Source organism: Podarcis cretensis (assembly GCF_951804945.1).
Source record: "Podarcis cretensis genome assembly, chromosome: 13".
NCBI classification, from domain to species: Eukaryota; Metazoa; Chordata; class Lepidosauria; order Squamata; family Lacertidae; genus Podarcis; species Podarcis cretensis.
In genome coordinates this window covers 30,491,022-30,517,221 of record NC_137182.1, presented here as the reverse complement: position 1 = coordinate 30,517,221, position 26,200 = coordinate 30,491,022, and the positions used below count along the sequence as shown (strand labels likewise).

General features: G+C 42.8%; 2 protein-coding genes and 1 long non-coding RNA gene across 3 annotated transcripts in view; all 3 read left to right on the top strand.

Annotated features, from left to right (window-relative positions):
* Nucleotides 1-26,200, top strand: part of LOC307200549 (olfactory receptor 5AP2-like) — a gene marked incomplete at both ends in the record, with an annotated part of 240,442 nt that overhangs the window by 83,555 nt on the left and 130,687 nt on the right. The window lies entirely within an intron of this gene.
* Nucleotides 1-26,200, top strand: part of LOC307200402 (uncharacterized protein) — a 51,423-nt gene that overhangs the window by 17,175 nt on the left and 8,048 nt on the right. Inside the window, exons 15-22 of the mRNA XM_079948943.1 lie at nucleotides 9,770-9,865; nucleotides 10,991-11,048; nucleotides 17,585-17,720; nucleotides 18,792-19,003; nucleotides 19,773-19,905; nucleotides 21,496-21,593; nucleotides 22,779-22,908; nucleotides 25,663-25,874. Coding sequence (XP_079805069.1) covers nucleotides 9,770-9,865; nucleotides 10,991-11,048; nucleotides 17,585-17,720; nucleotides 18,792-19,003; nucleotides 19,773-19,905; nucleotides 21,496-21,593; nucleotides 22,779-22,908; nucleotides 25,663-25,874 — 1,075 coding nt within the window. The remainder of the gene's footprint in view (nucleotides 1-9,769; nucleotides 9,866-10,990; nucleotides 11,049-17,584; nucleotides 17,721-18,791; nucleotides 19,004-19,772; nucleotides 19,906-21,495; nucleotides 21,594-22,778; nucleotides 22,909-25,662; nucleotides 25,875-26,200) is intronic.
* LOC307200236 lies at nucleotides 279-8,115 on the top strand. Its single transcript, XR_013832349.1, has 2 exons — nucleotides 279-349; nucleotides 6,595-8,115. It is a non-coding gene; the product is annotated as an uncharacterized lncRNA (long non-coding RNA).

Sequence of the window (26,200 nt, the reverse complement as noted above, 5' to 3'; positions counted from 1 at the left end):
CAGCGCTGGCCCCTGGCCTCTTAAGTGAGATGGGCGCACAACCCCAGAGTCTGTCAAGACTGGCCCGTACGGGCAGGGGTACCTTTACCTTTACCTTTACCTTATAGACATAACAAACACTCTTGTTGTAGGGATGATTCTGAAAAGCAGTTACTTCGAAGGCATTTTTTCACATTATTCAGTGGCAAACCCAAGACTGTCAATGGCAAAGGAACAAGAAAGAGAGAAACCCCATGTGACATTGTGATTATTGCTTGAATTTATATCATCTGGTACTCCACAATCAGGCACGAAAAAGAAACATGTAAACATGCATGAAATTACCCAGGATCTACCTGTAAACAGCTTGGTAAGTCAATCTCATGGTATACTTTGTTAGGATATTTCCATTCCACCTTAAAAGGGAGCAGGATGTTTGTGTCACAGCCTGCGTATTTCCTGTTCACAGGATGTTTCTGTTGTGTCTTTGCTTTCATTTCTCTCTGTGTGCCTGAGACATTGAAGCAGGCAGTCATGTTTTCTTTGTTCTGACCAACGCTGAATAGAGCTGTAAATAATGCTCTCCTGCGTGCATCTTTCGCTGTGCGAATTCTGCTGATAGAGCATGCATCAGCTCTGGAATGTAGCAAGCTATTCCTGGAACTCATGTCGCTAATTGAATGATACTGCGTGTCTACGGGAGGTCGATGGATCGCAACGGAGACGTCATGGGGTCATGATGGACTCTGTCTCCCTGGCAGTATCCCAACAGTCTGTTTGCTGGTGACCTGGTGGCAAGTTTTATTCCAAGTGAAACATATTTATGGATTCTCTAGTCCAAAGTCTGCAAAGTTTAGATGTGCAGAAAAGTCACAAGGTCACCAAGAATGGTACCATTTCATTCAATAAAGAGAATATTATTTTCAGCACTTCCTTATTCCACTAGGACATTGAAGAGAATGAGTCAGTCTGTCCCTCTTTGTTTATGCATACTGGAAACCTCACATGGGAAAAGACATACAGGGATTGCCCCCAAAGTCTGCTACTACCCCTTCCTTGTTCATAGTTGCTGTGGGATGATTCAAATGCCTTTTTCCAGTTTTGGCTGGTATCATAATAGCTGCTTGCACTGGGATAGCTTGGCCACAGTTGTTGAAGCAATGATACTCCAGTACTGTAATTCGCTTTTAGATCTCTCATCCCCAGCAAATTGAAAGGTGCTTAGCACAAAGTTTCCTGGATCTACCGTATTTTCGCCCCATAGGGCGCACCGCCCCATAGGATGCACCTAGTTTTTTTGGGGGGGTTGCAAGGCTGTCCAGAGAGAAAGGGTTCAACCAGGCAACCTAGCCAGGAGTGGCGGCAACTTATGCACGAGCAACCCCCTTAGAACCATTACAGCAATCCGTCAGTCCCTGACGTTGCTTGTGCGGAGCGCCTGAGAAATAGCACAATGAGCCGAACAGGGGCAGCCGGAGAGCCAGAGGAACCAGCTGCGATGCCAAGTCTGGCACAGAGGAATAGAGACTTGGAGCAGCATGTAGCTATCCTGACGGCACGGCTGGACGAAAGACGGGCTCAAGATGCACAGGTCAAACCCACCCCCATCACAAGGAAGGTACCAGGGCTGGTTCACAAGTTTGGTGGGAAGCCCCAGGACTACAATGCTTTCCAAACAGAAATAGAGTACGCTTTGGAACTGCAACATGATGAATTTGCGGATGACGGGGAGAGGGTGGCATACATTGTGGGGCATCTGCAGGATGGGGCGCGTGAATGGATCAGGCCCCTAATGGTGACACAAAATGATGCCTTGAAGGACCTTAAGAAAGTCTTCCAGGCGATGAATGCCATGTATTCCAGTCAAGTGGAGCAAAGTGTGACTCGGTGGGAACTGATGGGGTGCAGGCAGGGGAGCTAGTCCGTCAGAGACTACTGGTCACAATTTGCGATGTTAATCCACTGGCTCGGGTGGGATCTGGACTCTGAACCGATTCAAATGTTGTTTGAGGAGGAGTTGTCCCCAACGGTGAAGGATGAGCTGTCCCACGCACCTCGCCCACGGTCTATGGATCAACTGACCAAGGCTGTGTTTGCTATTGGAGTACGGCAGGAAACACGGGCTCAGGAGAAACGCGAAGGGAGAGGGGAACGTTGCCATGACTACCGCATTCCTGAGATACCGAGACAGCCTTCCCAGGTGGGGGAGCCAATGGAAATTGATGGTGTGCGCATGCACGAGGTTTCAAACTCCAGTGAAGGTCGCAAAAGGGAGGGGAAGGATTGGAAAACTACCAAGAAGTGTTTCCTCTGCCAGCGACCAGGACATTTTGCTAAGGTCTGCCCTCAAAGAAAGGCCTGGCAAGGGATGGTGGGGGCTGCCGGCTGTGAGGAGAAGGGGGAGGAAGAGCAGGCGCAGGGAAACGACAACGCCTGGCTGCCAACCAGAGGGGGCAGCAGCCAGGCCAGCAACCAATAGAAGTGCCCCAACCTGACCCCCCCAAAGCAGCTATAGCCATAGAAGTGGTGCTAGAACTCCCAAATGGGCACCCCGTCAAAGTTAAGGGGCTGCTGGATTCGGGCAGCTCATGTAATTTATTCAGTAGAGACTTTGCTCTGGAGTACCAGTTCCACCTACTACCCCTTGATTTTCCCTTGCAAGTGACCGCCATAGATGGCAGGGAACTTCTGGGGGGGAAGTGACCCACCAGACCCTGCCAATGTGCATGAGGGTTTCCAGGCACACAGAGACCATCGCCTTTCATGTGGTCACACTGGCAGGACCCCCAATAATATTGGGAATGAGCTGGCTGGCGCTGCATGACCCAGTAGTGTCATGGCATCAGCGGTCAGTCACCTTTGGGTCAGCGTACTGCTTGGAACACTCTCTAGGAGGGGAGAACCCAAGGATGACAGTGGCCAGGGTGGCTGGGCTAGCCGTGGAATGAAAAGGGGAGGTGCCACCACAATATGCTGACCTGAAGGAAGTCTTCAGCAAGAAGGAGGCAGATAGACTACCCCCCATAGGCCCTTTGACTGCTAAATCAACTTACTCCCAAGGGCTCAGCTGCCAGTATGCTATGTATGCTATGTCCGACTGGGAGATGCAGGAGTTGAGGCAATTTATTGACAAGAACCTGAAGAGGGGGTTCATAAGGGAATCCAAGGCGGTGGGGGGGGTAGTCCGGTGTTCTTTGTGGACAAAAAGGAGGCTAATCAGCCCAGATTAGTCGTAGATTACCGGGCCTTAAACCTGGTGTCAGAACCCGTAACCTTCCCAATGCCCAGGATTGACAACATTTTAACACGGGTGAAGAAGGGGAAATTTTTTACCAAACTGCACCTCAGGGGAGCATACAATTTGATTAGGATAAGGGAGGGGGACGAATGGAAAACTACCATGTTCACCCCCCTAGGGGCCTTTGAGTATTTAGTTATGCCATTTGGATTACAATCGGGCTCCGCCTGTTTTCAAGCATTCATGCACCACATGTTGGGGTCCCTGCTGTACAAGAATTGCATAGCCTTTATGGATGATGTCTTAATCTATTCAGACAATGAGGAGCAACACGTCAGAGAAGTACTACAGAGACTGCAGAAGCACCAGTTGTGGGTCAAGCTGGAAAAATGCCAATTTCACGCCAGAGAGGTCGAGTTTCTGGGGTACAAGTTGTCAGACAAGGGCCTAGCTATGGACCCAAGCAAGGTGAAGGCAGTGCGGGAATGGAAGGCCCCCAAAACCCGGAAGGATGTGCAGAGGTTCTTGGGGTTCAGCAACTTCTACAGGAAGTTCATAAAGAACTTTGCTCACCTGACCGCACCCATCACAGATTGTCTGAGTAGCAAAAAGAAGTTCACGTGGACCAAAAGTGCCCAGCAATCCTTTGAAAGACTGAAGAAGGTGTTTACTTCGGAGGAGCAGCTCCTGCACGTGGATCTGGAGAAGCCCATGAGACTGGAGACGGACGTGTCCGACCGAGCCGTTGGGGCGGACCTTTTGTAGCCGGGGGCCAAGCAGCGCTGGAGACCGTGTGCCTTTTTCTTGAGGAAGCTGAGCAAGTCGGAGCAAAACTATACCGTGTATGACCGCGAACTGCTGGCAATCTATGCAGCTTTTCGGCAATGGAGACATCTGTTGATAGGAGTGCAGCACAAGATCCAGGTCTGTACTGACCACAAGAACTTGGAATACTGGTGGACCGTGCGAGTACTCAACCAGAGACAGATTCGATGGGCTCAGGAGTTCTCTAAGTTTTCCTTCGAGATACGATACGTGCCGGGAGAGGAAAACGTAAGAGCGGATGCTCTCTCCAGGAAGCCGGAGTACATGGAGGGAGAGGGACCGCCGGAGATCCGACACGTGTTTCCCGAGGACAAATGGGTGTGTGGGGGAGCGTTGGTTGGGAAACGAGAACTGGCAGGGCTTACCAGAGGCAACGCGTTCGCTCAAGAGAAAATCAGAGAACTCCGGGATAGAAGGGAAGACAATGGAGGGTTTGAGGAAAAAGAAGGGCTACTGTACTATAAGGGGGCGCTGTATGTACCGGGGGAGACTTTGAGGGGAAAGGTACTCAAACAACTCCACGACAACCCAACAGCGGGGCACTTTGGACAGCACAAAACCATGCTGCTTGTTACAGGCAGTTCTGGTGGCCAAGGGTGAGGGAAGATGTACGGGAATATGTACGGGGGTGTGACCGCTGCCAGAGGGCAAAGGGGGAGAGGGCTGCCCCCGCAGGGTTACTGGAACCCTTACCCACGCCAGGAAGACCCTGGGAGGTGGTATCTATTGATTTTATGACAGATTTGCCCAAGTCAAAGGGGGAGACAGCAGTCATGGTAGTAGTCAATCTGATGACAAAGATGTGCCATTTCATAGCTTGCTCACATGCGGTGACGGCAGAGGAGACAGCCAGGTTGTTTGTGGATCACATCTTCAGGCTGCATGGGGCTCCCTCAAGGGTCATCTCAGATCGTGGGAAACAATTTACTTCCCGGTTCTGGAGGAAGCTCATGAGCTTGTTGCAGGTAGAGGTGGGCTTCTCGACGGCGAGACACCCAGAAACCAATGGGCAAGCAGAAAGAGCGAATAGTATACTCCAGCAATACTTACGCTGCTACGTCAGCGAGAGACAGAACGATTGGGTAGAGAAATTAGCGCTGGCTGAATTTGCATACAATAACGCTGAACATGTGTCCACGGGAATGACCCCATTCATGGCCAATTATGGGTGTCACTCCAGAGCCTTCCCGGGGAGAGGGGAGGAAGGATGGGGTGTCCCTGCGGCAGAGCAGTTTGTGGAAGAAATGAAGGCTTTGCACCAGCAACTCAAGATGAACTTGGAGCGGGACAAGGAAGTTTACAAGAGGCAGGCAGACAAGCACCGTCGGGAGGGGAGGCCATACGGGTGGGAGACCGGGTGTGGTTGTCAACCGAAGGGTTACCCCTGAAGGGAGGGTGCAAGAAGTTGCAGCCAAGGCAGCTGGGACCTTTTGAGGTAACACAGCAGGTGAATCCCGTGGCATTCAAGCTCAAGTTACCTGACAGCATGAAGATACATCCGGTGTTCCATAGGTCCCTACTCTCACCGTACAGGGAGGGGCGGGAATTTCCAGGGCGGGAGGGAGGGGTCACCACCCACCCGCAGGTAGAGGAGAGGGAACACCACAACCAAGCCACGGAAATACTCGATTCAAGGTGGCGAGGTCGCCAGGTGGAGTACTTGGTAGCTTGGGAGGAAGAACCCAGGTCAGAAAACACGTGGGTCCCCGCTGAGGCAATCAATGAGGGGTATCTGGTGGAAGAATTCCACAGCCTGTTCCCAGATAAACCAAAACCACTAGCGAGATTCTGGGAGGAAGAATTTGGAACCAGGGACGACAAAGAGGACTTTGTGGGTTTTCCTGCCTCCAAAGAGGAGAGAGGGGAGGAGTCTGAGGGAGAGGAATCAGACTGGGAGGCCCACCCCGCGGGAAGAGATCGGAGTGGGTGGGAAGCGGGTTTTGAATCCTCAGAGGATGGTGACAGCTCCTTCAGGGGATTCCCCGCATTGTCGGCTGAGGAAAGGGATGAAGTTGGATCAGAAGGTCAGGCCGGGGGTGGAGGGGGTCCTGTGGGGGTAGGTGGATGTCAGGGAACTGCCATCGGAGCCAGAGGCGGAGGGAAGGCTCCAGAGCGATGCCGGAGAGGGTCCCAGCAGAGAGAGAGGCAGCCCATCTGCTGGGGAAGGAAATCAGCGTAACACCAAGGGTGAAGGGGGGCAGAGGGGGGAATCGGAGACAAGGTTCCAGGACTCTTCACCGGAGACCAGTGGGGAGAGCACTTCCGCGCAGGGAGAGTAGGAGGAGACTTGGCGTCAAAGAACTTCTTTGCTGGAAGAAGTTTAAGAAACGCCCACTGACGGATTCTGCTAGCGACTGAGACAGCCACGAGTGCAAGGCTGTCCAGAGAGAAAGGGTTCAACCAGGCAACCTAGCCAGGAGTGGCGGCAACTTACGCACGAGCAACCCCCTTAGAACCATTACATCAACCTACTTGATCACATTGGGGAACATGCGTCAAAACATTCTCCTCCTCCTCCTCCTCTCTAAAATGGTTGTGCCATCTCTTTGCAGGTACTACATAGCCACACAATGTTCAACCAGTCATCTAGAGTAGTGGAATTCCTTCTGCATGGATTCTCTGATACTCAGGAACTGAAGACATTTCATTTCATTACATTCTTGATCCTTTATCTGATTGCTGTCACTGAAAACCTCATCAACATCACAGTCATAATTTTCAGTCCTCAGCTTCACAAACCCATGTACTTCTTTCTAGCCAATCTGGCATTCCAATACCTTCTGTGATGAACAGAAAAGCATGTGTCAAAATGGCAATCAGTGCATGGATTACTGGGCTTATCTATTCCACAGTATATACTGGCAGTACATTCACAATTGAGTTCTGTTCTAATGACATCAGTCAGTTTTTCTGTGAAATTCCATAGTTATTCAAAATTGCTTGCTCTGACTCATATCTCATCGTATTTTGGATTATTTGTGTTGGTGACTCTCTGGCCTTTATCTACCTTGCTGTAATAGTTTATTCATACGTTAAAATCTTCAGTGCAGTTCTAAAAATTCCTTCTGCCCAGGGAAAAGAAAAAGCCTTCTCAACTTGCTTGCCACATCTTATTGTAATATCTTTATATTTTGTTAGTGGTTCATTTGTTTATCTGAAGCAAAGCTCTGTGTCACTATCATCAAGTAACACAGAGCTTTTGGATCTTGTTGCTTCTATGTTCTATTGCATGTTTCCACCAGTTATGAACCCATTAATCTATAGCATTAGGAATAAGGAATTGAAAACAGCATTATGGAAGTTGAATGCAAATCTCTTCTACCAATTCTTCCCCAATTTCTAATGGCCAAAACATGGATTACCTTTATATTTCCATCAAAAAAACTAAAAATAATTTATAAACATTTATTATATATAAATCACTATTTGCATGCCAAATGTAATCCTTTGAAGAACACACTTTCTAACTAACAACAATTTCTATATTTGTTTTCCTGTGCTCTATATTAAAGAGTGGAAACATTTTTGTCAATTTGCTTATTTTGTACTTACTTTCTCACACTGTTTTCTGTTTGTTCTGCTGCATTGTGTCAGATCCATGGTAAGTCAGAACTATATTTTTCAGCTTGATTATATGCATGCCTTTGCAGATGTGGGTCCATATTGGCCTAATAAAGCAGATTTTCACCAGCAAGATCTGTGCATCTTTGAGTGGGTGTAGTTGTTTTTAGACTCATGTGAGTTGAAAGAGATAGACCCATGAAAAGTGGTTTTTCTGGATTCACAAAGTTGCAAAGATTCTGGCAAAGGAGCTACAAACTACCCACCAAGTCCAATTTTTGCTGTAGAATTGGTAAACCATTCCAGAAAAGGGAATATCTTTTTTAACCAGGAAAGGCAAGAAGGAATCTCCTTTTTTAAACTGAGGACACATTCCATCAAATTCTATACTTGATCATTGCCTGCACCTCTTACTAAATCCACTCATTGCTGTCGACTTTGTTATCAATCTTTGCTATCCTTCCTTTATGAATTGTAAAATACGTGGCTAGATAAAGTGTTCAACCAGGAAAGATTGATATATTGTGTTAATGAAAAGGCTGCTTCTTCAGCTTCACCTATCCCTATAGAAACTAGCCAAGGAATTTGAAAGTCTGAGGGACCCTACAGGGAGGCCAAAAACATATGCTAGTCTCCCCATCACCACCCCATGGACAGCAGGAAGAAGATCCATGTTAGAAAATGCATTTCTCAGATACTTAGAACCAGCATTTCAAGGCTTGCACAATTTCAAGCTGCCGCTCATTGGGAAAGGAGGGACAGGTAAGAGTCCAAAGGGTGGGTAGAGGAGGCAGAGGCACAGCAGAACTATCCAGGGGGAGGGACCAGTGATTTGTGGGGTTCTGTGCCACTTGTGAGGCAGGGAGAAGAGGAAAAGGCTAGGCAGGCAGAGACAGGAAAATACAGAGGTGGAAGACACTAAGTTGGGTTGTTCGAATCTCCTCAGCTCCTCTCCCTGCCTCCAAGGATAAGGAGGGGTTTAAAACAAGAGGAGCAGGTGGGAATGTACACAGGGGGAGTTTCTGGTTACTTCCACATACCACATTAGAAGAGAGGGTTTAAATGTGCTGGAGGAGGCAGGGTGTGCAGATGCTCCAACTGCTTGTCTCAGCAGTTGGAGGTGTGCCTCAGAGCAGAGGTGTGAAGAAGCAGATGCCCAGCTAGCTATTTAGCAGGAGTGCCACGTGTGATTCTCACACCTTAGGAGCTGAATGTAATCAAGTGGCGAAAGACAGAGAGAGAAACTGAAATTGGCGGATTTGTTCATTTCTATGTAAACAGGAAGTTGGATTATATTATATTTGCTCAGTGCTGCAGGAATCATGGCTGACTTTAGCTGAATATAAAAGAAATTTCTGTAGTAAATTCCTGCCAATGGCCAGGAAGGGCCTCCTCAACAAGGAAGGAAGAATGCATATCAATCTAAAGCAGTGTCTGTTGAGACACATTCAGATGTTGTCTAAAATAACAATACAGGGTTCACTGTTTCTTCATTACGTGATTAGCCCAAAGCGCTTTCATTTTCCCCTCTAATGTAATCAAGACCCTTCAATGCATCATTGCAATAATAATTTGATGGAAAGTGAGAGCCAGAAAAAAGAAAGTTCTAATGAAATTCTGCCCCGCCCATTTAACTGGGTTGCCCCAGCCACTCTGGGTGACTTCCAACATAATATAAAACACAGTAAAACATCAGTGTGGGATGGGAACAAAATAAAAATAGTAGGATTTCTGTCATCAGAAGACAGCTGGTCTGAAAATCTCTAGCTCCACTAGACATTTCTTTTCTGACTTTCATAGATTAATGAATAAGATTCCAGTCTGGATTTTCAGCCCCTGTTCTGAAAGGGCAAATATTTACTCTTCAGCAGCCTTGAGAACAAATGTCACACACGATACCATTGAACTTAAGCTCTTTAAATTGACCAGGCCCACTCACATCAATTCAATTCACCTTTGTACAGAATATTGATGGGGGGGAAAAGTTGACCTAAGAGTTATTGGGTAACAAACAAAGTTTGCATTACCTCCTGGCAGTCTGATAATTATTAGCAGGAGTATTTCTGAGATTCTAATTGGGAATGTGACAGTAACCCAACATGCATGCGCAAAAGTATAAAAAGCTCATCTACCCATTTGCTGCTTTCCACATCCCAGCCCCTCAATAATTTGAAACTATGAAGTGGGTCACATTAATTTCTTGTCTTTTTTTGATAAGCTCGGCTGAGTCTAAACAGCTGCCCAGAAGGTACCGGGATGTAGGTATGTTGTGAGTGTTTGTGATATGTTTGTTTTTTAAACTTATTAATTTTGTGCTTATGTATAATATATGCATAGTTCTATATCTATCTATCTTTCTAGCTAGCTAGCTAGCTATTAGGAATGGTCAGATTATTGCTGGCTTCATTATGCTATTTTAAACAAAGACTAGGGGCTCAGTCCATTGTGAGGTTTTCCTGTGCAAGACTCATTTATTTATTTATTTATTTATTTTTATTATTATTATTATTAAATCCTTTTGATTTTAACATTTATCAGTTTAAAAGTATCATTGATTCTTTATAAAGTGCACAATAAATATGGTGTTTAATAATACATAATAAAGTCATTAAGGCTAAAAGGCCTTTAAGGGTGTCTCCACCTGGTACCTTTTTAGCTCCTTGTCTGTAAAGCAGCAGAGAGTTCCACAGTCAGTTCCTCTCCAAACTAAGTTAGTAACTTTGGACACGGCAAAGAGGAAGCATTCTGGGGGCATGTTGCAATATTTGCAATCTTTTGTGGATATGTTGGCTGTTATCATATGAATTGATATCCATATGTATAGGACTGTTACGTAAGAAACACTTCTGTATATATAATAAGGATATGCACCAGCCTCATGATTAAGTTTGTATATGGATATTTCATTCCAGGAAACATCCACCTTCTTCTGAAATTTGCCTCTGGATTCAGATCTGATCTGTTTTCTGAAAACTGAAGCACATTTTTCTCCATTCACTATTATGAGGATTCAAAACAAATATAAAATACCTTCTCCCTCTGACCACCCTCTTCCACGCCATAGTGTGGTATTGACCTTACACAGCGGAACCTTGGTTTTCAAACGTAATCTGTTCCGGAAGACCATTTGACTTACGAAACGTTTGAAAACCAAGGATCAATGGGCAGTCGGCAAAATCCATTGAAAAAATTGAGAAACGCACCTCAAAAGCCGTTTGACTTCCGAGGCACGTTTGGAAACTGAAACAATTACTTCTGGGTTTTCAGCATTCGGCTTCTGAATCGTTTGGCTTCCGAGATGCTCGAAAACTGAGGTACCACTGTATGGTAAACTGCCAATGGTGTGAGATGTCTCAATTGAAAAATTGATTTTTGTATTCTTTACAGGACACCATGACACCTTCAGACATTTCATTAAAATAGCAGAGGGTCAGTTTCCAGGCATGTAAGTCTTTTCAGATGGTTTTCCTTGATATGACCTCCAGTCTTCACATGCAAAAACAAAAAGGAGTAATAAATACAAAGGCTATTAAAGGATTAATACAGGCATCCCCCCCCCGCCCCACTTACATGGGTGTCACATTCCCGGACTCGACACGTATATGTAGAATTATGTAAAATCAGGAGGGTGTTGTTGAGGGAGACTGTGACGTAGCATGGGGGGTTGTAGGGGCTGTGGTCCTGGGCACAGTCACAGCGGGCTCCCTCCATGCCCCTCCCCTCCACCCTCACCCCCTGCATGTCCACCCAGATGGCACTAGCATATGGTTCGTTGCTGATTAAAAGTACATTCTCAACAATGGTCTCTTCATGTTTGTTTTAATTCCCATTTGCTTTTAACTTGTTTTTATCTTTTTTTACTTTATTGTTTGGTTTTGTGTGTGTGTGTGTGTGTGTGTGTACATATATATTTCAATTATAGTCCAATCATTGCCTCATTATAACAATACCAAATTATTATACAATTATTAATACTAATCATTCAAATACTGAATTATATAATTTAGGTGGCCCCCCACATGCTAGATTTGATAGTTTGATTATTTCTTTATTTCTGTGTTCCAAAATCTTATTAATTTTAATTACATTCCAGTTGAAATAATAATCCCTTATACAAGAGCTGCAATATTAATAACTTCTATTTGTGTTGACACATTAAATGAACTACAAGTGAGGCACTCAAATTATATTCTTGTTCTTCCTGTGTGTGGCAATTATTTTGTCCGTAGTGTTTCTTCCTGACCTTGTAAAATGATATGTCTATCTTTTCCTGGATATTGCTGTTCTCCATCATGCCTTGGGCAGAGCTAATATCCCATTGTTGTTTCAGAAATTTCTCCATTGCTCCATCCTGTGCTTTGTTGTTTTGCAACTTTAACAACAGCTGCAAAAATCACTCTGGCCCAATAAATAACCTGTTTTCACCATTTTCACCCTCTCAGCCTGGGAAGAAGAGTAGTCTGTCAAACTGCAGATGACTCAGTAATGAACCTTGGCAAGCTCGCAGATTTCTTTCATCCTTTCGTTCAACTGAAGATAAATGAGCATTTATACTTCCAATTAAATTAAATTCCATGTCCTTTTAGCATTGTTCAGTTCACACCATAGATAATAAAGGATGGTGAAGACTCAGCTCTAAGTTTCCATCGTAACCCTTCTGCAAAATAGAGCTTCCCTCCCTTTTCCCTTTTTTTACATACACAGTTCTCTTTAATGTTATAGTCCATATCTATAATCCAGTTTCATCCCTCCTCACTTGCACATATATAAATTGAACTAATATTCAAGAGAGGGCTGCCGAATCATAAATGTAGAGATACAACTTTATTTCAAGAAATTGTAGGCTCCCCTCCCCCCACACCGTCTTTTGCACTGAATGAAGTCTTCTCTCAAGTTCAAACCTCAATGACTTTGCAGCTGGTTCTGTTCCAAATTTTATGATCTCATCTCTTCCAGCATGTTCCTGTACTTTAGTTCAAATTAAGCCTCTGCTTCTTAATGGTGGAGTAGGATAGTTATCAGCAGGCAAAGTGCTTTTGCACTCAGCGCCTCCCTGCCTCCCACATTCCATGCCAGAGCAAGAGCCAAGTATTGAGATGATCTGCGAGTGAAGCCCATTCCCCCCCTTTTTTTTCTTTTTTTTATAAAAAATTTTATTAAGGATTTTTGGAATATAACAAACAAAATAAAACATACAAAAACATCATGTGTCATAGCATATTTTCTAATCCTCTTTGGACTTCCTCACATCTCCCGCTCCTGCGTTCCAAGTTTATAAAAATTAAACCAGCAATTTATCACCTTATCCCCACCTTAACATCAATTTTTATAATATTATGTCTTAAATTTTAGATGTATTTATTTCCTCTTTGGCGCATTAAAATTAACCCAATAGTTATCTAAAATTTTGGTTTTTTCATAAATTTAACTTATCTTCATAATTCACTTCATCTATTTCCGTGGTGCCCAATTGTTTATGATCAAACATCCTGCTTAACATTCATACAATTTACAATACTTTTGCAAATATACCTTAAATTTTCTCCAATCTTCTTCCACCGTCTCCTCTCCCAGGTCTTGGATTCTGCCCGTCATCTCGGCCAGTTCCATATAGTCCATCAGTTGCATCTGCCATTCCTCCAGTGTGGGTAGATCTTGGGTTTTCCAATGCTTGGCAACGAGTATCCTTGCTGCTGTTGTTGCGTACATAAAAAATGTTCGATCCTTCTTTAATACCCCTTGGCCGACAGTACCCAAAAGGAAGGCCTCTGGTTTCTTAAGAAAGGTATACTTAAATACCTTTTTCAGCTCATTATATATCATTTCCCAGAAAGCCTTCACTTTAGGGCATGTCCACCAAAGGTGAAAAAACGTTCCTTCATTTTCCTTACATTTCCAACACTTATTATCAGACAAGTGGTATATTTTTGCAAGTTTGACTGGGGTCATGTACCATCTATATATCATTTTCATTATATTTTCTTTCAGAGCATTACATGCAGTGAAATTCAGCCCAGTAGTCCACAATTTTTCCCAGTCCTCAAACATAATATTATGCCCAATGTCCTGTGCCCACTTTATCATAGCCGATTTAACCGTTTCATCTTGTGTGTTCCATTTTAACAGCAAGTTATACATTCTTGAGAGTACCTTAGTCTTAGGCTCTAACAGTTCCGTTTCTAACTTCGATTTTTCCACCTGGAATCCTAATTTTTTATCAAACTTAAAAACTTCTTTAATCTGAGCATAATTTAACCAATCTCGCACTTTGTCTTTCATTTTCTCCTGACTCTGCAATTTCCAGTTGTCTCCATCTTTTTCTAATATTTCCCAATACTTCGGCCATTTGGCCTCCATATTGAGTCTTTTTCGGGCCTTAGCTTCCAATGGTGAGAGCCACCTTGGAGTTTTATTTTCCAACAAGTCTTTATATTTTGTCCAGACATTAAACAATGCTTTTCTGACAATATGGTTCTTGAAATTCCTGTTAATCTTAACCTTGTCATACCATAAATATGCATGCCAACCAAACGCATTGTCAAAACCTTCCAAATCTAATACATCAGTATTCTCAAGAAGCAGCCAATCTTTTAACCAGCAGAAAGCTGCTGATTCATAATACAACCTTAAGTCCGGCAGGGCAAAGCCCCCTCTTTCTTTCGCATCAGTTAATATCTTAAACTTAATTCTGGGCTTTTTGCCCTGCCAGACAAATTTGGAAATATCTCTCTGCCACTTCCGAAAACACTCTGTTTTGTCGACAATCTGTAATGTTTGAAATAAAAACAGCATTTTTGGCAATACATTCATCTTTACAGCAGCAATTCGGCCTAACAAGGAAAGTTTCAATCTTGTCCAAGTTTCTAAGTCTCTCTTAATTTCAACCCAACATTTCTTATAATTATCTTTAAATAGACTCAGATTTTTTGCTGTTATGTTCACCCCTAGGTATTTTACTTTTTTAACCACATTTAACTCTGTCTCTTTCTGAAACCGTTCTGACTCTGTAATTGTCAAATTTTTTCCCAACACTTTAGTTTTCTGCTTGTTTAATTTAAATCCTGCTACCCGACCAAACTCTTGAATCAATTGTAATACTTTTTTCGTACTAGATTCTGGCTCCTGTAAGGTCAAAACTAGGTCATCTGCAAACGCTTTAAGTTTATATTGTTTCTCTCCGACCTCAATCCCTTTAACCAGCCGGTCCCCTCTGATCATATTCAAGAGCACCTCCAGGACCGAAATAAATAACAATGGGGAAATAGGACAGCCCTGTCGTGTTCCTTTTTCAATTTTGAACTCTTCTGTAATCACATTGTTTACTATCAGTTTGGCCTTCTGTTCAGAATAAATTGCATCTATCCCATTTCCAAAACCCTGTCCCACTCCCATCCCTTCCAAATTTCCCTTCATGAATTTCCAAGAAATATTATCAAAGGCCTTCTCCGTGTCGATGAAAATTAACACTGCTTTTGTATTGATATTTGTTTGTAAAAGTTCCAAAATATCAATAATGTTCCTTTTCTGTGTAGCCTAGTCACATGTGTTTCTTGCAAGCAAATAATGTCCAATTGTTCTTTTTTCAATATATGAAATAACTTTCTCCTTTTTTCTGGGGAATTGCACCCATTAATATTCCAACTCAACAGCTGCAGAGACATCCTAAATAATTCTGTTATTTCTCTAAGGGTGGTATCTTTTTCTCTGGGTCTTCAAGTTCCAGGGATAGAGGTGCAGGGGATGCTCCAGGCCCCAAAGGTGTTTCAATTCCTTTCTGAAGGTCCTCTCTGTAGGCAGTCAAGAATTTATCTCTGTCTTCAATTGTTTTAATTTTGACTTTCTTCCCTCTGAAGGTAAAGGACAATCCCTGAGGAAATTCCCACCTGAAGATGATTGAGTTGCTCCTTAACAATCTGACCAATTCAAGATAGGCGGATCTAAGATCCAGCAGTTGTTTCGGGATGTCCTTGTAAATTTCAGCTCTTCTACCCAAAATGTCCAGTGACTTTTCATAGTGTTGACCCAATATCTTGTCCCTTTCCTCCTTCGATCTCAAAGTTATCAAACAGTCTCTGGGCTTGTCTTTCTTTGCAAATTTTCCAAGTCTAAAAGCCGATACAATTTTAAAGTCCTTTTCTTCCTGGATAGGCCAGAACTTGGAAAATTCTTTGGTCAGGAACTCAGCTAAGTTTCCTTCTTCAACTTCTGGTATTGACCTTAACCTTAAATTATTTTCCCGATTCCGCAATTCTATCATAGACAGATACATCTGTTGCTCTCCAACTTGTTTATAGAATGGTTTTACCTCTTGTTCTAAACTTTCAACCTTTTGGCTAGTAGCCTCAGCCAATTTGCGATTCTCTACAGTGGCCTCAGTTAGCTGCCCAATTGCTTGTACATTCTGTGCCACCTGTCCAGTTATTTTATTTAAACTGGCTGTGTTTTGGTCAATTTTAGCTGTTTGTTCATCTGCTTTCTTGTCCAGAGATTCTACTTTTTTGTTCAGAGACTCCAATTTTTCATAAATTTTCTCTAGAATTGAAGCAGTTGCTCCTGAGGCCATATCTTCCTGCTCAGTTTCTTCTTCCCCTGCCAACGGCAGAGTAGACACAATTTCTTCTTCCCCCGCAGAGTAGGTACAGATGATCTACGTGCCTGTAAGGCTGAGGTTAAAGTTGTTTGTCTAGTTCTTGCTCCTCTTTTTCTTGTGCCACTCATTCCAATTTTATCTAGGAGTCAAGGTCAAGCTGAGTTGTTCCCATGAGAATATAGCAGCCCAAGAGTAAACAGTCAAATAGGAGGAAAGGAAAGAGAAAGTAAAGTAGTGTCACTGCTGTAAATCCAAAAATCCTCTAGAGGGAGCTTAGAATGTTTTGAGGGAAGAGGTCCAATCAGATAAAATCAATAAAATCCAATTTAATGTCCACAGACCTTCATTCACTAATGTTTAGCAGAGTTGGTGTTAATAACATAACATTGTTTCTGACAAGTGCCAACTGGTATTTCAAAGTAACAAGTCCAAAGTAGCAAATCCAAGTAAGCTCAGATTGTTGCAAATCCAAATACACAATAGCCAAATCTGCAGACTGACAGTTCTACTGTTCAGGCAGCCCTATTGCCTGGGCTTCTCAGTTAAAGTTTGTAATTCCCAAAACAGAAGATTGACACAGTTCACTTAAAAAGATAAGTCCAATAAATAAGTTAGATCTTTGCTTTACCCAAAAACAGCCTCAGAAAATGCTCAAATCAAATAGTTTTAAAAGCCTCTTCAATGGCTCCACGCCTCCAGCTCTTTTTGCTTTGAAGTTTAAGTAGCAGCGGGAGACGGACTTCCTTTTGACATCTCTCCGCTTTCAGCCGAATTTCCATAAATTTAAGCTCCAAACGTAAAAAGTCCCTTCTTACTCACGGGTTGTTGCTTTTCAGTTCCCAGTAATTCAAGGAAAAAAGGTCAGCGCTCACCGACAGCAGCTGCGCGGCTTCACTTTTCAGAGTAGCGATCGACTCACAGCGCCGCGACCCCCTCCACGATCCGAGGCTCCTTACGGGGTCTCTTCAACGTTTCCAGGGTCGCTTTCGGCACCCGCCGAGTCCCACGTCCCCAGGCTCTTGCTGCCTGGGGTTTTCCAGCACGGGTCTCCGCTTTGCCGTAGCGGACGACTCAATTCTGAAGAGCTTCCTTCTCACTGCGCGAGAAGGACCGCCATTGTCGTTCGCGCCGCCTCCGGAAGCCTCCCATTCCCCCCTGTCCCTGAGAGGAACTGGGAAGATTATCCTCAATCATCCTTGTTTTTCCTTCAGCAACAATCTCCTAATTTCATGGGAGCTGCCTCCATTAAGGCAGACCAGAACTGGAGGCTGGTTTTATACTGTAAACTGCTGTGATATATATTTTTATGATACAGTGGTAAATAAATATTCCTATCTACCTATAAATAAATAAATAAATAAATAAATAAATAAATAAATGTGTTTTCCCAGCATCATCGGCTTGTCGTCTCAGAATCTGCAGAGAGCTTCATACGATGAGGTGGCTAAACTGAATGACAATCTTGTACAGCTCGCCAAGAAATGTTCTAGTGATGATCAAGCAACCCCAGATTGTGAAAAGCCTTTGGTAAGCCTTGGGACCTAAATTTGAAGGTTATGATTTGAAATATTGGTAAATTGCATAGTCTGGAGCCCTGGACCATCATGGATGCTCTTCTGATTGATTATGAAATTAAATGACCAAACCGGGAACTTTAGACAGAAAACATTCTACTTATAAAGAAACTAGTTTATGTAGAGATGCATGCAACAGTCATAAATAGGGGACATTCCTGGTTTAAAAGCACAGAGCTAGGCATATTGGATCAGACAAAAGTCTGCCTAGTATGCCCTGTTGTCATAAGGTGCTTGTTCTTAACAATGTGCACTTGGCAAGGCATATTGGTAGCAAATGTGCACATTGATGGTAATATGGCCCACTGCTGAGCTAAGCTCTCTCCTGACAACTGCCACACTTAATTACAAAATTTTTGATGCAGGGCAGTGCCTTCCATAACATGTAGCTGTGGAGAAATAGTAATTAATTCCCCATTGGTTCTCTCTCCTGCCTGGGATAAAGAGGACTCACCTTTAATGACAACTTGATTTGCAGGACACACCACAGTGTGGATGCAGGTCCCTAACTGAACAAATCAACAAATGTACACTCTTTTACCCAGAGGTGTTCACACATGTGTAACATGCGTATCTGTGTAGAGAAATAGTTGAGCTAGTACAATTTATCACATGTAATTTTCAGTGACTGCCTTTTCTAACTATGAGCATAGTAGTTGAGTTACACACTCTTTCCCACAATTATACATGTGCAGAGGAACTTGTACCCGGGTTCAGTGTAATATGTGAACAAACATGTGAAACAAGTTGTATTAGGTACTATGCATGAAATGTTGTACTATGGTGGTTTATAAACTAAACTTGACTTTTCCATAAAACTATCTGGAAATTGTCCTTCTTTAAATCTCTTATAAAATGTAAACTTGATCATATAAACAGCTGCCTAGATGCACTTAACAATGGCTTACAATTTAAGACAACTATACAGATGTCCCCTAAAACATGTGATATTAGATATAACTGCAACAAATAAACAGGCGAGTGTATGTCTAATAAATGAAAACATTTTGCATCTCTCCTTCAGCGTACTGTTTTTCTGGATGAAATTTGTCATGAAGAAGGTCTTGCAGAGAAATATGGATTTACTGAGTGTTGTGGCAAAGTTGATCCCGAACGAAATGACTGCTTTCTAACTCATAAAAATGAAACTTCTGGATTCATTCCTCCTTTTGTAATGCCAGATGGAGAGAGCGTATGCAAAGTATACCAAGATACAAGAGCTGAATTTCTGGCCAAGTAAGTCAATTGAGTTGATGTAGTCATTTTGCTGAACTGGTTCTGCTTTGGGGGAAGAATGAAAATAATGTGTAACATATGACTTTCTCCTACAAATCAGACGCTTGCAAATACTCTCACCTATTTCATGCAAGATGTTAAAAATTACCGGTAGGTTGGACCTGCAATAAAATACTTCAGGGTTCAATCCAGCCCCCCATGTCCTCTACCAGGATTTGTTGATCCACTCATTTCTTCCCCCACCTCCAACACTCAACATTATGTTACTGCTGAGCATACTCAATCCTCATTGGGCTGTTTTCTGTGTTTGAATAGGAAGGCATTGCTTGCATGGTTTTGGGGGGGAGGTGGAGGGTGGAGAGGGAGTTCCTTCTTTTTGGACCTGTGTAAGCCATGGGGTCCTACCAATCATGTTGGTGCCTCTCTCTTCCTTCTCACTGGCCCCATTTTGAGACCATAGCTATCTGGACACAGTGTTTGGGTTTGCAATTAGAGGAAATGACATGTAATGCTACCTATATATACTGTATGCTGTCAAATTTCTTACCTTGAGGCCAATGGTTAAGTGGCCTAACTGAGTGCCTGAGTATCCTGTGTGGCAACTGGAATCTTTTTGCCTTGTCATTCTTTTCAGTAACATAGGTTTAATAATTGTCCTCCCTCTCCTTAACAACAGCTTTAATTATAAAGGATCTTGGCACCTCAACTTTTTTTCCTTTTTTAAGAGTAATTGCAGTCCAGATTAAAGAAAGTTTCCTTTTTGACCCAGTTACTACTATGAGCTTTCCAGAAGACATCCTTTTGCAAATGTTGCCGTACTCTATAAGACAGTTAAAGGGTTTGAAAAGGTACTGCAAACTTGCTGTCTGGAAACTGACAAGGATGCCTGCTTCAGAGAAAAGGTATTTCCTTTTAGCCCACATAACACCTCAATATTTTATTTAAAGACACTTACATAATGTATTTCATACCCTCTAACATTTCTCTGATGAAAATAGAGACATCCTATTCAATACTACTACTAATAATAATAATAATAACACTTTTATTTTTTATACCCTGCTTATCTGACTGGGGTGCCCCAGTTACTCTGGGCGGCTTCCAACACATATAAAAACATAATAAAACTATACAGTGCGGCCTTCAGATGTTTTCTAATGGTTGTATCGTTACTTATCTCATTGGCTCAGGGGTCGTATAACTCCATGCCCTCCAACATCTCTGATGAAAATAGGGATGTCCTATCACACCCTCCAACATTTCTTTGATGAAAATAGGGACGTCTTAAGGAAGAGTGGAACATTCTGGGATCAGATCAGAAATCAGAATGGCTTCTGTAAATCCAGGACTGTCCCTGGAAAATAGGGACACTTGGTGGGTCTGGTATTTCTGCTAGATTGATAGGGAGCTGTTTTACATCTTCTCACTGGTCCAGGGTGGGAACCTTCAGTCCCTGAAGCTGACTGTGACCCTCCAAGCTTCTCCGTCTTGCCCTCAGGATTCTCCCCATGGTACAAACACTCCCCAACCACCACCACCCTACTGGCCCTGTTTCACACTGGCTGAAATGTGTCCTTGAATTCCAATAATGCCTCTTGCTTGCCAAGATGGAGAATACAAAGGGAGGTGCGCGCGGGCGCATGCACGCATGCACACACACACACACAGAGAGAGAGAGAAAGTAGCCTACTGTACACAAGAAAAACTCACATTCATTGTTCCACCCACATTGGCCTCTAGACCCACCCACAATTGGCATACAGGGAGCCAATAGTTGCCCAGAAGGGAAGGTGGCCCTTGCCTCAAAACATTTACCCACTCCTGATCAAACCAAATACTACCTATTTTGACAGTTACTTTTCCAGGTTTCAATTAGGAGTCTTTCCCTTCCTCTGTTCTGTTTATTTAGAAATGGCAAACAATGAGCCTGGAAATACAGTACAGTGGTGCCCTGCAAGACGAATGCCTCGCAAGACGAAAAACTCGCTAGACGAAAGAGTTTTCCGTCTTTTGAGTCATTCCGCAAGACAAATTTTCCTATGGGCTTCCTTCGCAAGACGAAATGTCTTGCGAGTTCTTGCGAGTTTTTTTCCTTTTTCTTAAAGCCGCTAAGCCGCTAATAGCCATGCTTCGCAAGACGAAAAAAACGCTAGACGAAGAGACTCGCGGAACGGATTAATTTCGTCTTGCGAGACACCACTGTATAAGGCAGGTGCTTTCTCACTGAAGTGCAATTCCTCCCACAATTCTTTCCGATACTTTACTGGATATGTTTATCAGAGCAGAAGTCAGTATTCTGAAAGCTTGGATTCATCAGGAGATATAGATCAAGGAGAATGAATTCAGTTCAATTAGCTGTAAACCAGCTGTAGATTTGGTTGCCGGGTATTGGTTGGGCCACTATCAGAAACCCTTTGTTTTGCTTTTTCTCCAAGTTGCTCCTTGCAATGAATTAATTTTCATTGCTTTGTATATGTTATTTTCTCTGACAGTTGCCGGCTGTAAGAGAGCAAAAGAATTATGCCATCGGATTGCAGAAACACACCTGTTCCATCCTGAAAGAGTTTGGGAAAAGATCCCTGAGGTTTCAGTGAGTCTGGGTGCTTTCTCTTTTGGGGGGATGGTGGTGTGACATTAGCTACATGGATGATCAAGTATTCTTGAGAATTACAGGAACCGTTGAGCACAAATGAAACTTTTTCAGGTATCAGAAACAATTTCCCAAATGAGGCTGATTTAGATATATCTCCCTGCTCAGCATCTCTTTTACACAGCAGTTTCTTGGAAGGCCTACCTGGGTGGTGAGATGCTCATAGAATTGTAGCATTGGGGAAAAGCAAAATGCATTTTATTTAACACACACAAAACATATTGCCAGGTACTGTAAGCCTTTGCAATTAAAACCATGAGGTGCTATAAGAAGAGAGCAGAGGCATCTGGTCACATCCACCCCATTCATTTAAGGCACACTGAAAGCATGTTGCTTCCCCCACAAAGAACCACAGAAATACTGGATCAGAAAAGAGCAAAACAAAAAACAAAACCCCTATATTTAACATTCCCCACAGGAATTTGGATTGTGGTGTGCTACTGAAAGGTGCCTGGGGATGTAAAGAATTATAGTTCTGATGTTTCAGGCAGCAAAGTCAATTCACATGTTTTAAACCCTCTTAGGTTTTGTTTTCTCTTTATTTGTTTATCACATTTGCATCAACATTTGGTTTATTAGGTTGTGAATCAGCCATTCAAACGTAAATGTAGCCAGTGATATAAATAGGGTCATGTGTACACTTTGGTTAAAGGATAACAATCCCCAATGGCATTCCAGGATCTGGATTGAGAATTAGGCAGCTATTCCAAAATTTCCATAGTATGGTCTGCTTTCTGCTAGTGGTTAAAAAAAAAAAAGTGTAATGTGTCATGTATGACACTGAAAATGACCACGAGTAAAGTTCTTGGGCCCTGGCATTGTCTACTCACATTAACCAATAAGTGATAAAAACTTTCTTTCCAGAAAAAAGCTGTGATTATCAGGGCACTGAATTAAGCAGCCGGTGCCAATTTCTGCAGCTTTTATCTGCTTGTATGAAATAGAAGGAAAGAAACATGAAGCCTTGAATGCAGCTGTTCAGAAGTGTGGTACTGTAGGTATATAGTGGACTACAGGACACAATATGAATAAACTGCCAGTGTTGCTGGGAATAAAAAGACTCCATGGCCCTTGTGGTCTCTTCCAACTCTATTATTCTATGATTTTGTTTGCTTTCTTTTCCAGGGAAGTTGCTGACCTGAGCCGGAAATTCCCAAAGGCAGACTTTCCTATCATTCTCAAGATTGCTGGTGACATTGTACACATCCATGAAGTGTTCTGCAAGGGTGATACTCTGGAGTATTTCCTTGATGTTGTAAGTTTTGTTAATTTTAATGTAACTTACTTCAAACCAAGAATAACATGGATGCTGGCATTGTCTAGACATAATCTCCAGATTGGCCCAAAGCCTTATGGGAAGAATTCTGGCCAGGGAGCAAATTGGGGGCTTTGCATAGTCTTAGTTAAATGACTTTGAGCTGTGGAGAACGGAGGCCTCACAGAATACAAAAGTGTCCTCTGGTGAAAACACCATGAGTCTCAAACAGGATCCTGGTGGGGCTCTCCCTTGCTTTCTTCTATACTACACTGGTTGTTTGACAGAAGATGGAGCTGCTGATCTACTCCTTGCTTCACTTCACTTAACAGTTCTCTAATTGGCTAAAGAATACTATTGGATTGTTTCAAGAAGTGTTTCAAGAAGTGGCAAAAAGAAATTTCTAGATTTGTCTGGCAGGGCAAAAAGCCCAGAATTAAATATAAAATTCTTACTGACGTGAAGGAGAGAGGGGGGTTTGCCCTGCCGGACTTTAAACTATATTATGAGGCGGCAGCTTTTTGCTGGCTGAAGGAATGGCTACTTCTTGAGAACACAGACATTCTTGATTTGGAAGGGTATGATAATGCTTTTGGATGGCATGCATATTTGTGGTATGGCAAGGATAAAGTACAAAGGTCGTTCAAAAACCATATTGTCAGGAAAGCGCTGTTTAATGTTTGGATCAGATACAAAGATCTTTTGGAGAATAAAACCCCAAGGTGGCTTTCTCCAATGGAGGCTAAGGCCTTAAAAAAACTTAACATGGAATCTAAATGGCCAAAATATTGTGAAATTTTGGAGCAGGAGGGAGATAAATGGAAATTGCAGAGTTATGAGAAACTTAAAGATAAGGTGCGTGACTGGTTACATTATTTTCAAATAAGAGAGGCCTATAATATGGACAGGAAAATTGGCTTCCAGGTGGAAAAATCGAAGCTGGAAACAGAATTATTAGAACCCAGGGTTAAGGTATTGTCGAGAATGTATAACTTGCTGCTGAAATGGAATACTGAGGATGAAACGGTTAAATCTGCTATGATAAAATGGGCACAAGATATTGGTCATAACATTATGTTTGCTGACTGGGAACGGTTGTGGACCACCGGTTTGAAATTTACGGCATGTAATGCCTTAAGAGAGAATATTATGAAAATGATGTATAGGTGGTACATGACCCCAGTCAAGCTTGCAAAAATCTATCATTTGCCCGATAATAAATGTTGGAAATGTAAAGAGGTTGAAGGTACATTTTTTCACCTTTGGTGGACGTGCCCAAGGATTAAGGCTTTCTGGGAGATGATTTATAATGAAATGAAAAAGATATTTAAATACACTTTCCTAAAGAAACCAGAGGCCTTTCTCCTGGGCATGGTCGGCCAATTGGTGCCAAAGAAGGATAGAACCTTTTTTATGTATGCTACTGCAGCAGCAAGAATACTCATCGCAAAACACTGGAAGACACAGGATCTACCCACCTTGGAAGAATGGCAGATACAAGTAATAGACTATATGGAACTGGCAGAAATGACCGGCAGAATCCGAGATCAAGGAGAAGAGTTGGTGGAAGAAGACTGGAAGAAGTTCAAAGTTTATCTACAAAATCATTGTAAAATTTATGAGTGCTAAGGGCAGTGTAAATGAAATGATGGGGATCCAGTGATTAGGATAAGGAAGTGTATAAAGGGAAAGATAAAGGATAAAACGAATTTGAATGAGCTTGCTGAAAAAAACTTTTAAAGTGGAATACAAGAAGGGAAGGCGGGAGGAAGCAAGGAAAATAAGGTTTTGAAGACCATTAGAATGAACCAGAGTTGTCTTTTAATGCTTCTTTTACTATTATGTTGAATTTTCTGTATGTTTTTCTTTTTTTTTTGTTTCTATGTTTTTTTTTATATATCGTTTGTATTTCTGATGTCTGTTGTCTGTTGTTTTGAAGTTTGTTATATTTTGTGAAACTTAATAAATATCATTTTAAAAAAAAAATAAAGAATACTATTGCTTCTTCTACCTCAGCTGGGGTCAGGTGGCACCAGGTGCAAATCGGATTCCAATTGAGTGTATAAAGCTGTGGACTCTGGCCTATTTTGCTAATGCGAGCATTTCAGTGATCAGGCACACCAAGCTGCTCTTTGTCTGTTAGCTTGAAAGCTCCTGACTTAAAATAACTACCGTATTTTTTGCTCCATAAGACACACTTTTTCCCTCCTAAAAAGTAAGGGGAAATTTGTGTGCGTCTTATGGAGCAAATGCAGGTGGGAGGCAGGCAGGAAAAGGTCCCAAGAGCCGCACACATGCTCCGCAAGGCTCTTGCGGGCTTTTCACCGAGAAGGGAGAAGGGCAGCCCCTCACTGACTGGCTGTCCTTCTCCGACCTTGTAGAAAAGCCCTCAAAAGCCATGCACTCTTTAAAGGGCTTTTGTGGGAGGTGGGGGAAGGGACAAAGGGCAGCCCCTCAGTCCCTTCCCCCACCTCCCAGAAAAGCCCCCAAGAGCCGCACTCCCTTTCACGAGCCGCGAGGAGCGTGTGTGCGGCTCTTGTGGACTTCTCCCTCCTGGGGAAAATCCTGCAAGCGCCACACACACGCTCCACGCAGCTCATGAAAGGGAGTGCTGAGCAGAGCCCGGGATGCATACAGGCTCTGCTCAGTGCTACCTTTAAAAATATTTCTTTTCTTGCATTCCCCCTCTAAAAAATAGGTGCGTCTTATGGAGTGAAAAATACGGCAGTTATTTCTGAGCCTCTTTTCTTACAGGCAGATTTGATAGAGTATATCTGTACCCATCAAGACACTATATCTACTAAAGTGAAGGACTGCTGTGACAGGGAACTGCTGGATCGAGAAGAATGTCTCGTAAATGCGGAAAATGATGACAAACCTGCTGATTTGCCTCCCACTTTCAAGGAGTTTGGGGTTAAGGAAGTGTGCCAAAATTTCACGGAGAACAAGTCTACTCTTCTAGAAAAGTATGGTATAGAGAATTCAGATTGGTCTCAATCCTAACTCTATAAAGCATACTGGGTTGCCAAGCATACTGAAGGCAAGAAGAACGCATGTGGTATCAGAGGGGAAAGAGGAAACGTAACTTCATTGTCATGTGATGGATACTTTGTAACCTACAATTAAAAACCAATCTGATTGCTTCCCATGATTTTTCCCCCTCTGAAGGGAGGGTAAAGTTCTTTAAAAATTAAAAAAAAACTACCTTGAACAGCTAGGTGCACAGTTCCTGCTGTGCTCTATCCAAATAGGCCAAGAAGAATGTCCCTGGAAGTGACACCATGTGATCATG